Raw genomic sequence first — 12,788 nt, forward strand, 5'->3', positions numbered from 1 at the left:
ACTTCTGCTGTTCTGTCTTCCTTCTCTCTCTCTGAGACAGAGAGACCCCGCTTCCTGAGAGTCCTTCACTGGGACTGACAGGTACAGAGGCCACACCTCCTTTAATGATACTGAAGGTACAGATGCCACACCTCCTTCACTGGGACTGACAGGTACAGAGGCCACACCTCCTTCACTACTAAAGGTGTAGAAACCACACCTCCTTCACTGGGACTGACAGGTACAGAGGCCACACCTCCTTCATTGGAACTGACAGGTACAGAGGCCACACCTCCTTCACTACTAAAGGTGTAGAAACCACACCTCCTTCACTGGGACTGACAGGTACAGAGGCCACACCTCCTTCATTACAACTGACAGGTACAGAGGCCACACCTCCTTCATTACAATTGACAGGTACAGAGGCCACACTTCCTTCATTACAATTGATAGGTACAGAGGCCACACCTCCTTCATTGGAACTGACAGGTACAGAGGCCACACCTACTTCAATGATACTGAAGGCACAGAGATCACATTTCCTTCACTGTTACTAAAGGTGTAGAAACCACGCCTCCTTTAGTGAGAGTTACAGGTACAGAGGCCACACCTCCTTCATTGGAACTGACAGGTACAGAGGCCACACCTCCTTCATTGGAACTGACAGGTACAGAGGCCACACCTACTTCAATGACACTGAAGGCACAGAGATCACATTTCCTTCACTGTTACTAAAGGCGTAGAAACCACGCCTCCTTTAGTGAGAGTTACAGGTACAGAGGCCACACCGCCTTCATTGGAACTGAGAGGCCACACCTTCTTCAATGATAATGAAGGCAGAGAGACCACACCTCCTTCAGCGGGACTGACAGTTACAGAGGACACAACTCCTTTACTGGGACAGAAGGAACATAAACCCTGCCTCCTTCACTGGAACTGACAGGTATAGAGGCCACACCTCCTTCACTGGAACTGACATGTACAGAGGCCACACCTTCAATGATGCTGATCACAGAGACCATGTCTCCTTCACTGTTACTAAAGGCATAGAGGCCACACCTCCTTTACTGGGACAGAAGGAACAGAAACCACACCTCCTTCTCTGGGACTGACAGGTATAGTGGCCATGCCTCATCCAGCAGCAGATATATTGTGTGTATACAGGCATATGCAAAAGTTTTGGCACCCTGCATACTGTGTTTGTATATAGTGGTTGTGTGTTTTGGTTTGTTTGGGATTTTTTTTCCCCCTGCAGATTTAGTCCTTATTAGGATTTCTGAAATTCAGAAATGAAAAAGGCCTTCTGGGTTTAGGCCACACCCACTTCTGGTTTAAGTCCAAATATAGATACAGATATTTGGAGTCTGAAACTAATACAGATAGTGGTATTGCATAGCACCATTACATAAGCACAAAATAAATATTAAATACTGAGGCATCCAAGTCAAAATCCCTTCTTTACACAAAGCTGCTTGCCAACGCTACTCCTCCACAGTGTCATGAGGACATTAGGTCTCCAAAGAGACAGCATAACAATAGAAAATGAACCCCCACCCCTCTTCCACTCAATTTTTTCATATCATTTTTACTGTTTCACTTACTGTCAAAATCTTCCAGCCTTGTGAACTCTCAGTAAATTCTCAGTGTGTGTTTGAACATCCTTCCTGCTTGTTCTGTCTGTGTGTTTTATCCGATTTGGTGAGGCATAACAGAGATGCCCGTAGTTTTGGGATGACAGCTCTGCTTCTGGAGAAGCTCAATCACTGATCGCTGACTTCTTTTTAAGCTTGCAGAGACTCTTGGGTTCAGAAAGATCTCAATGTGTCAGAAACGTTCAAGATTTGTTTCAGATTTTCTTGCTTCAGATTTTTCATCCTTACTGCCCTGTGCTAGCAAGGCCAAAGGTTTAGCAGAGCATTAAGTAAAGAATAAAACACTTGGTGGTGTGCTGTTATCAACATGATCAAACATGATCAACAACAAGGTGGCATGGTGCAGATCGATGTGAAATGGAGTTATTTTCCAATCACAGCGTGACCCAAAGTGTTTTATTCCTCTTATTCCACAGCAATTTGCTAACACTGACAGCTGACTGTTACAAAATTGAAGACTTCTTCCATAATTGCTAACCAAACATCTCCTTACATGTAACTTTCACAATTTCACCAATTTCAATCAACCAATCAGATTTGAGAATTCAACAGTGCTGTGGTATAAGCTATTAGGAAAAAAAAAAAGAAATAAAGCTATATTAGTGAGTTCTTGGAATGTCTCGTCGACTCGGGTTTTGTTCAGTGTGTGAGTCAAATTGACAAATTGAGTCATTTGGTTCACGAACATGAATGTGTTTCAGGAAACAGTTAAATCCATTTCAGGACTACTTTCATCTCAGGTCAATGGATATGTTCAGTCATTAGTCCATCTGCTGATTTGCTGATGCTAGGGTCAGGCAATCTTGGATCCAGTGAGTTTAAATGTGAAGCCCTTCAGCAAGACCTGAATGATTTGAATGACTCAGATAATGATTCATTCACCTTAATGACTCATTCACCAGTGACTCACTGAAAATGACTAAATTGTTCATGAGTGAAACTAGTCTAGTAAAAAGGCAGAGAGATGTGTGTGTGTGTGTGTGTGTGTGTGTGTGTGTGCGCGTGTGTGTGTATGTGTGTGTGTGTGCGTGCGTGTGTGTGTGTGTGTTACCTGCATCTTGCGGAGCTGGGCGAGCTGCTTGCGCAGGTCAGTGGCGTTCTGCTTGAGCTCATGTAGGTGGAGCTGCATCTGGAGTTTGGACACGGTGGAGGTGTGTGGGCTTGCGGGCGGAGGAGGCATCAGGGCCAGCGGGGCCGACGGGGTCAGAGCTAAGGAACAAGGGTCATGGAGTCAAAAGTCATGCCTTACTTACATAAGCACCAAAACTTACACACCTAACTGTATTGAGGTGCACAGACATGCCACTTTGGTCTACACCTGCCACCACCAAGTAATCCCTCTGTCACAGACACACACACACACACACACACACACACACACACACACAGTGAGCATGGCGCACTGTCTCCTCCAGAGTCCATTCAGTTGGAGTGAGCATGCCGTTAGTGTGGATTTAATTTAGGAGAACCAGCATTCTCTAGGGTTCTAAACACTGGGAAGCTGAGACAGGTAAAAAAAAATTAATACACAATCCTCCACACACACACATACACTGAAATGACAATTTATTAGGTCCACCTTCCTTATAGTTCACTTTGTAGGTGTACAGTTACTAACTGTAAGGCATATTTAGCTGTGCATAAAGTATTGGCACCCCCCACTACCCTGTTCATCAGTGGACCAGGACTACCATCATGTTTAGGTTGTGTACAGGGACAGGCAATACTTCTGATACATGTATATAAAATACAAAACCCTATTGTATAGATTGTATTTGATTGGCATCTAATTTCTCAATCACAACACCAAATGTCACTTTTGTAATTTTATATTTGTAAAATACTTATAATAACCTCGATGTGTCATTTCTTCCCCAATACTTGGTTGCGCCAATCCTCTTATGCAAAGATATCACCTGTGTTATGCCGTGTTAGGGATGACTACTTTTTGCCCACTTTTCTATCATTCTATCTATCTCTATCATTTTTGTCACAGCATTTGTAATATATCAGCTCAGGTTTTTGAACGTTTCATGTCTGGAGAAGTCTGCATTAACTCAGTAGATGTGGAAATCAATTAAGTCAAATAAACAAACGACTAACACGACAGCAGAACACAACAAGTGTTTAACAAATTATACAGAATAACAAACGTTAGTGACAAAAGTCATTTAAATAAGCAAGTGGAAACTGCTTTCTTCTTTCTTTCTTTCTTTCGTTTTAATCTATAGATTATCTGATCTGAGTTTGGTCAAACTGGGCAATTTTGAGAAGCATGCTTTGAGTCCATTGAAAGGAGTGAAATTAAAATGAACTCGACTTGAAATGAACTCGGAAGTCCTAAAAGTACCCACATTATTATTCAAATAAAAAGCACAATTAATTATCAAATAAATAAAAAAATGGTACTGCTTCAAATTCTTCACTCATGTTAAAATAAAAAGTATACACTTCAAAAATACCTTAGCAAATAAAAATATCTTGAACATGGGCAAATGTATTTAATATTTCTTATTATCAGATTATTCTAAATCCAATCCAAGATTATTCAGCCTAGATGGTTCTAGTCAATTCAAGATTAAAAGTTGTTTCAAAAGTTTTTGCTTGAAAAATACATTTTGAAAAAAATAAATTTTGCTGAAAAACAATTTTGCTTCTTTCTGAAAAATAAATGCTTAAAATTAGCCAATAGAAGATGACTATGTCAAGCGTGAAATTAGTAATAAATGCCTAGAAATGGGTTTAATAATCATATTTGGTTTATTGTAATCTTATGAAAGAAAATATTAGATCAATTTGACTATTTTCAAAATATTTTCACTTGCTACAATGTCTTTTTTTTTTGCAGTGTAAACTCTTAAGTTTCCTTAAAATGTGAAAGTCCAAAAAAGATTCACAAAAGAAAAGAAAAACCAACCACACATGGATTTTAGTTATTGATGGGAAATTAGTGCCCCTTTCTCCAAGGAACCAAGGAACGTGGGAAAATATTAGCACCAGCTTTATTCCTAATCTCTCAGATGTTAGCTAGCATGATGCAAACTAGCGGAATACTAATAACTAGCTGTCACCATAGAAACTGCCACTATCTGTATTGGTTTCTAGCAACAGATTGATTACGGTGATGGGTGTCAGGTCTCATTCTCACAGAGCAACTCCTTGCTAAAAAAATGTCCTTTTATGACTTATGTGACAAATATGTGATTATTGAGACAGGTAGTGAGAAGAGAACGCGACAAATTATAGCAACAGTCAGTACTTGTAGACCTACTTGACAGGTGAACATAATAAAAGAGCAATTCAGTGAACACACACATCGTGTAAGGAGTTAGAGTGAGACTGTCAGACTTTGGAGGAGAGAGAAGGAGCTATACAGAGAAACACACACACACACACACACACACACACACACATATATATATATATATATATAAAAGCTTGTGAGTGTGCGTTTGCACACACAGTTCAAACTGACACGGGAGAGCAGAGACGGCGCTACCTTTCCTCTTCAGCCGGCCAGCTGAAACATACAGTACAGGCAGTCAGAGCGTCCGAGTCGGGGCAAAAACCATTGCAACCAAATAAATACAGCAGGAAAAAAGAAAACAGGAAGCTAAAGCAGTGAACACTCAGCACTTCGGCACTTAAGGGTCTGTTCTAGAGGTCGGATAATGGTGAGGTCAAATCCTACAACAGCCACAGAGCCGATTTTTAACCTTGGCTTGGATTCTACCTCACTTGGATAAAAGTGTCTCCCAAATACTGTACATGAAGTAAGGAATAAAACACCTTGGGGTGTGTTGTTATAGGAAAATAAATCAACAACAGGATGTGGAGTTACTGTTACCACAGCAAGGTTGATTTTTTTTCCTTATATCATCATGATCTGAGTGTTTTATTTCTCTTATACCACAGAAAATACCATTTTCTTAACAATTAAAGAACAATAAACCGTACTTTTTTTATCCGTTTATAGTTACATTTAATGCTCTGGAAGGTAGTGTTGTGAAACAAGTCAGTTCTTGTTATCACTTGTGTTATAGAAGCTAGAAACATTCATACTCTAACCAGCCTTTCTTTTTTTCTCTTTCTTGTTACTGAGAAACTGTAAAGCGCAACAAGTCCGTAAACTTGTTTTTCCCTGTTGTAAAACTTTACAGCTTTATCTCTGAATGAAATAAAGCTCTGACACTGGAGACTCCTTCCATATTTGTAAAATGAACATCTCCTTATGGAGAACTTCCGCACATCGCATGTTTAAACAACACGTTTTTCATGTATAATTAGACGACAGGTGAATATGTGGCGTATCTGTAGTGAAAATGTAATTATAGAAATGATAACGCAGCAGAACAAGCGCATTAATATAAACCTGTCATTTTCCTCACAGCCAGAAATACTGTCAGAAATGAATCAACGTTGTCTGACCAATCAGTATTGAGATATTAACAGTGCTGTGGTATAAATGTAATGTAACATAATGCTGAGGAGTGTGTGTGTGTGTGTGTGTGTGTGTGTGTGTGTGTGTGTGTGTGTGTGTGGGACAGCCTGGGGAAACTGTCTAAATGATGTTACTCTCTGGAAGACCATCAAAGCTTCAAATGTGAACCCTCACAGTTTGAGTGAGTGTGTGTGTGTGTGTGTGTGTTAGCTAAACTCTCCAAATGCCCTCTCTGAAAAAATCAAAAGAGAAAGACGGAAAAGACAGAGAAAGAGAGAGAGCGAGAGAGAGAAAACGATATTAAAAGATCATAGGGTAATGTGACTCAGTGGGAAGGAAGCTTACATGAAAAGACCAGAAGACAGAAGAAAGGCTTCTATAGAATGAATTTTCTTGAGCGCAGCGTTTAAATAAATTATTCCGCATTAAAAAAAAACAGATTTAAACTCTTCTCGATTTACGCCCAATGGAAGACAGATTCGGAGAGGCGGGGCTTCGTGGACGTGGATGGAATGTGGCGTGAAGGAGTATAAAAAAATCATTCTAATATTTTTGTGGTCATCACTAGAACCCAAATGTTACCCAGTGCACCTTTGGCGTTCTTTGGAGATTGTGATTACAACATGGCGTGTGCGCGCAAGTGGCTTTGATCGAGAACAAAATGGACTTTGCGAGAAAACTTGTCTTTTTGCGTCATCAACAACAAGAGGTTTATTTTAACATGCAAAATGACCACTTTAATCGTACCGTCTGCCGGAGGTGGCACATTCCTACTGGCGGCCGCCGTGACGTTTTGTTACTGACACGCCCCCAACTCGGATAAAAAAATATGTAATTATGACCTTGTTGTGGTGTTCAAGTGTGCTCCCCTTGTTATTATGATATTTCTGACAGGCAGTATAAGAACAAAACTATTTCTGGTTGTCCAAGATGGCCGCCTTCATAACATTATAGCATTTCAGCTTCTACACTGTGAGGTTATGTTCTTATTTATGCCCATGAAGCATATGTCTGTGGTACATCACTGAAGACCTACAATAGATTTGAGTTGAGGCAAGTATTTAGAGAAAAGGTTTGTGTGAGATAGACTTGTGTTACTTATTAGCGGGATTAGCCGTGTAATTCTAGTGCAAAACTAAAGAAGAAAACACTGGACACCAAACGTGACTTGGCTGATTGGCTACATTTTGTATGTATATTTAGAAAATTCTTTAAATTTGATTTCCTGCCAAATTGCTTGGTTAATACTTTGGACTGCATTCTGTTTCACATGTAAGTTGCTTTGGGAAAAGTCTGCCAAATTAAGATAAATACCACCGAGTAGCATGAAATCCAGCCTCGCTTGTTTAATAGTTCATAGTAACATTAAATAATGGTGACATTATTTAAGTGTCCAAATCTGTTCTGACCCTGCCATGCAGACACGGCTCAAGAGTACAGGAAATAGGATTGTACTCACTTCCTGTGGCCGAGCCGTCGCTGGTGGACTCCGTCTTCTCGCTGGAAGAGAAAGGGAAGGGCCGTGAGAAGTCGGTCCCTGGGTCCCGAGGGCAGCCCGCCATCATGCAGAGCCGCAGCAGGCCGCATCTGAGGATCACACAGGCGTGATACTGCCACAGCCCGACACGGGACGGCAAAACGCACAACCACCTCACACTGCGCTACGCCAGCTAATCAGCTAACGCTCTGTTACACACCCACCACACCCACCAAACAAACACCAGCAAACTCAACAACAGGAAGATGCCAGAATGCTGGAATTTCTTTCAACATACACTCACGTTCATATGACTTCATTATTATAATAAAGTCATAAGATATAATAATGTTTTTTTAAAAGTTTGCTGATGCATCTTTGGTGAGCGTGGAAGTCCCTCATAACTCTCCTCTTCAAACAGTACATCACAAGCTAATACTGTTCTAACACTACGCTCAACAGTACACACTGTACTACAGCCCCTACATTCGTCTTACTAATAATGCTACAATTATATCACTAATCCAATAAAATAATCTAATAACTCCATGCTAATCCTGTCCAACATTAGCTTACACAATAATAGGCTAACTACAATGGGCTCCGAAAGTCTGAATCCACGACCATTTCATTCTTAATCAAAAACTCATATTAAATATTAAATGCCTATATGTGAGAATTGTGTAATGTCATGCAATAATTTCACAAAAATATATATTTTTAATTATACCTGATATATATTGTATTGTATATATTGTATATACATTGTATATATATTAATACACCTGATATATATTGTATATAATATACCTGATATATATATTTTGTTCATACACCATTTGCTTTTTTATTTTTTTATCTTTTATCTTTTATTTATTTATTTTTATTTGTGGTGTTATGTAAAAATATTTTATTATAATTGCAGCTCATGGCTGCTTCTAAGACAATGTGTTAAAGAGATTTTTCAACTAATCTTTATCTAAAACATCTGTAGCTTACGTGTGATTACTATAAGCAAGAATTTTAACACACTTCACTGTACTGGGTGTAAAAAAAAAAAAAAAAAAAAAAGGTTTGATTTATTTCAATGTCACATAACAGGGCTGCTGTTGAATTCTTGATACTGATTGGTCAGAAAGTGTTGATTAATTTTCTATAACATCAATTTTGACAGTAGTTCCAGCTGCAAGAAGAATCGCAGGTTTATATTAATGCACTCGTTCTAATACGTTATTGTTTCTATAGTAACGACTCATTCATAGGGAATTGTATGGCAGTCGATCTGCGTGAGCTAAGCTTGATGATACATATTTTGATATTTTACAAAAATGTTTCTCAAAGAAAAACGCAGAATTGTTGATATATTTGGAAGGAGTCTCCAGTGTTAGCGGTTTTTACACTTGTAACATTTTGCAGTTTCTTGGTAACATAACAAGCTGCATTATTTTTGTTGTTGTTGCTGTTGTTTATTAACTTTTAAGAGAGAGAGAAAAGAGGCACTGGTGAGGGAATGACTGTTTACAGCTGCTATAACATAAGTGATAACAGGAAGTTACTTGTTTAGTGGATGTTCCATAAAATTCAACATAACTATAAATGGGTAAAAAGTGTTGCTCTTTAATATTTTAATATTATCCTGGAATAGTTTTTGATAACTGATGAAATAAACACAGCGTTTGATAGTGGACTCAGACTTTTGGACCTGACCGTGTGTGTGAGATTTTCGGTTTTTCTGCTCTCTGTGTTGGTCTGCACACTTAATGCTGATGCAGATGAGCTCCAGATGTGCAGTCATGACTGTCCATCAAAGCGAATATACCAGGGTGAAAGTGGAGGGCGAGGCAGCGTCCATGATGCAGGGATACACTCCACAGACTACAGGCCGCAAACGCAAAACACATCGCACAACAGTCCACACTGCGTCTGAGCGTTACACAACACAAGCGGATGAGAAGCACTGAGCAGCAGCCGGTGACTTTAGAGAAACAAAACAGTCATACAAGCTTCATGATACACTTAAGACACGTGCACACTGCTTCATGTCACATGTAAGACACATGCACACTGCTTGATGTGAACGCATGTGATGCTTTGTGTTGAATGGCTGAATGTTTTTTTGGCAGATGAGCTTCAGTAAATGAGGTGGACATTCAGTATGAGCGGTTTAAATGCCTGTGACTGGTGTAGGTAGTATACATTGTATACATGTGTCTATATCCAGTGTGTGTGTGTGTGTGTGTGTGTGTGTGTGTGTGTGTGTGTGTGTGTGTGTGTCTTACGTGCTGTCACTGTCCGGTGCTCTAGTGAGGACGCTCTGCACCAAGCCTGTGAGACTCGCTATCTGCTTCTCCATTGCCTCCATACGATCCCTGCTAAAAAGCACCAACCATTAGCAACCACACACTTAGACACACACACACACATAATTATTAATGCAGTTAATTAATGGTCATCTACACCTTAATCTAACCCAACCTTAACCTCAGTAACCAAAGTTTTTTTTTAAAAAATAAAAGCAACATATTTTTGGATATGGATATTCTCCTCATGAGGACATGCCAAACTTCAACACTGTCAGATATTCCTATCCTTGTGAGGACATTTGGTCCCCTTAGACAGAAATCCCACTGTAAACTTTTGGCACTCCTCACCGCGTGTCAGTCTCATTCCCGAAGCTGGAAATCACCCTCCCCGTCTCGCCGCCCAGTGGCTCTGAACTCGAGCTCGGTCTAGATTTAGGGCTGTCAACAAACACAGACGAGGACGAGTCCTTCCTGAAGCTCTGCCTGACAGGCGAGCCGCGGCTCAGCGTCCCCGAGTACGAGTCGGACATCTTCTGAGGAGAGGATGAAGACGACAGCCTGAAGCCTGTGCCCAAAGCGGAGTAGGTGTCAGGGTAGAGCGGAGCGCCCGGCTTATAGAGCTGGTCATCCAGGTCGCCCTGCAGTGCCACGGCTGAATACGTGCTCAGAGAGCGCACAGAGCCGCGACGGTAGAGCCCAGCCGGCCCTGGCATGCCCAGCGGTTCGCCCATGGACGCGATGCTTAAACGATGCCCATCAGGCACCAGGCTGTACGGGTCTGCATAGAGGCTCTCGTTCTTCAGGAGCGCATTCTTGGCGGCGACTTCCTCATCAGGTTTGACGTCTCGGCGCTCGAGGATGGCTGATGGTGATGCGGTCATGCCCCCTGCTGGCCCGTGAGCCGGAGATCCATGGTGTCCGTGGTGTCCATGCTGGGAGCCGGAGAATGAAGGAGGACGACCGCCGCTGTAGGAAAGACGAGAACGGGCGGGAGAGGCGGAGGAAGGGGAGGAGCCGGAGGAGGGCAGTGTATTCAGACGGCGAGTGGGTGATGACTCACGTGAAGCATACACCATCTCTCTCTGTAAAAAAAAAAAAAAGAGATTGATGATTCACATACGTACATACATACCACAAACACCTAAAGGTTGCTAAATGTTTATTAAAAAGGGTTCATTTGATAACAGATAAGTTCTTAACCTATAAAAAGAGTGTGATGGCATGACAAATTCAGTGTCAGGATACTTTTAGCGCACATGGTTGCCTCTGCCAGGAGGTTAAGACTTGGCTCTAGATGAATGTACTGACAAGATAATGAGCTCAAACTGACATCGAGACTAAAACTAAGACTAGAATTTTTGCTCAATCTCAGTCTCTGGATTTAGACCTTAATGAAAATCTGTGGTCTGTTTGAAAGAAGTACGTCCACATGCACAAGTAATTCGCACATTCTTGCCTCCTACTCCACAGTTCACGCAATACACTAGCGTTAATAAACTGATTAACTCCAGCAGGGACTTCATTTTCCTCCTACAAGACATGGTCACATGACTGTCGCAGATATTAGCACGAACAACAGTGTCGTGTTCTTGTGCCGTGGGTCAGTTTGACTTCAGAACCACTCAACGTTCATTTAGCCCCAGCGTGACGAGATGGAGAGAGGCAGGATACAGGTTGAGAACGGATGAGAACAGAGCTTCAGACTTTCTGCCCCCTCACACTCCCTCGTTCTATTCATCAGGAGGTAATCTGACTCGGGAGAACTCCTTTCACTCTGTTCAGAGCTTTCACTCCACTCGTCTAGAGTTACGGTCATAATATTAGACAACGTGACGCTAGGATTGAGACTCTGCTATCCAGCTGAACACACACACACACACACACACACACACTTACAGCTCTGACCATTTTAGAGTTTTTAGACTAGCTATGGCTCTTCTTTCAGTGTGTGAGGAAAATCTGTAACACACAGCGGTATATGTCGAATTTTCTTTCCTTTTGCTCTTTCAACTCTTTCGCCATCATAACCCAGTTTCTAACTGACAGTCTTCTGAATTGCTAAGGGATTTTCTGCAGAGTGCGTTGCATCAAGGGACCCGTCTGGATGACAGAATAGGGATTCACTGTCAGGAAACAAAGAACCGGACACTTTAATGTTTTACACACCTCCTCTCTTTTCTGTTTCTTCCAGAGACACTTCCACCATGTTTAGAGTTGTGGAATTAAATCCTTGCACACCAAACTAGCACATTCAACATTTCCATCATCCCCAACGCTAGCTTAATGGGTTCACCTGACAGGCAAAGTGGCAGAAATGGCCAATCTTTTGCTCAGAGACGTGGAGAAAAAAAACAGCATTTGACACAATCAAGACAAAATTTTGAAGAGAAAACATCAGGGGAAAAGGAGGCTGAAAGAACCGGACAGCAGAACTCCATTAAAAAGAAGCGTTCATATGTAGCTCTTACAATCAATCAAAGGAATAGTAACTAGCAAGTAATGTAGCTAACTATCTCACTCAATATCCACTTGCACCTAGTTCTCAAATAATGTCACCAAGATAAGAAGAGTTGAACAAAATCCAGCCACGTTGTCTTTATTTGAACAAATTTGTACGACTTTTCTCATGCGATCAGTTTGATGTCACTCTGATGTCACCCTGCCGATTGGTTAAGTGTGAATTACTTCATACTTCAACACGTGGTTCAACACGTGACATGAATTCAAATTTATAAATGTGGACCTGTACCCTTTGCTATTTTACAACTTCTCCATATCTGCTATAAGCGTCTTTAAAATCTGTTTATGTGGTGAATCTGCAGTAGAAGTTTCTGTGCAAGTTGTTACTATAGAAACGATAAAATATTTAGTTTGAATATAATATTATATTTTGTATATAAAGATTTGGATATACGTTAATGGAAATAAGAACGACT

The 12,788-nt window shown here is 41.0% G+C and overlaps 1 protein-coding gene across 14 annotated transcripts in view; it reads right to left on the reverse strand.

The window, feature by feature from the left end:
* srcin1a (SRC kinase signaling inhibitor 1a) overlaps window positions 1-12,788 on the reverse strand; it is a 163,053-nt gene that overhangs the window by 28,525 nt on the left and 121,740 nt on the right. For 6 of the 14 annotated variants that reach the window (XM_034310031.2, XM_034310030.2, XM_053239027.1 and 3 more), the window contains 5 exons: window positions 10,201-10,934; window positions 9,829-9,921; window positions 7,532-7,659; window positions 5,107-5,151; window positions 2,683-2,840 (listed from right to left, as the gene is read on the reverse strand). In XM_034310031.2, coding sequence (XP_034165922.2) covers window positions 2,683-2,840; window positions 5,107-5,151; window positions 7,532-7,659; window positions 9,829-9,921; window positions 10,201-10,934 — 1,158 coding nt within the window. The remainder of the gene's footprint in view (window positions 1-2,682; window positions 2,841-5,106; window positions 5,152-7,531; window positions 7,660-9,828; window positions 9,922-10,200; window positions 10,935-12,788) is intronic. The other 8 variants (XM_053239031.1, XM_053239035.1, XM_053239026.1 and 5 more) reach the window with 8 other exon arrangements.

The sequence above is a fragment of the Pangasianodon hypophthalmus genome, chromosome 13 (genome assembly GCF_027358585.1).
Source record: "Pangasianodon hypophthalmus isolate fPanHyp1 chromosome 13, fPanHyp1.pri, whole genome shotgun sequence".
Classification (NCBI taxonomy): domain Eukaryota; kingdom Metazoa; phylum Chordata; class Actinopteri; order Siluriformes; family Pangasiidae; genus Pangasianodon; species Pangasianodon hypophthalmus.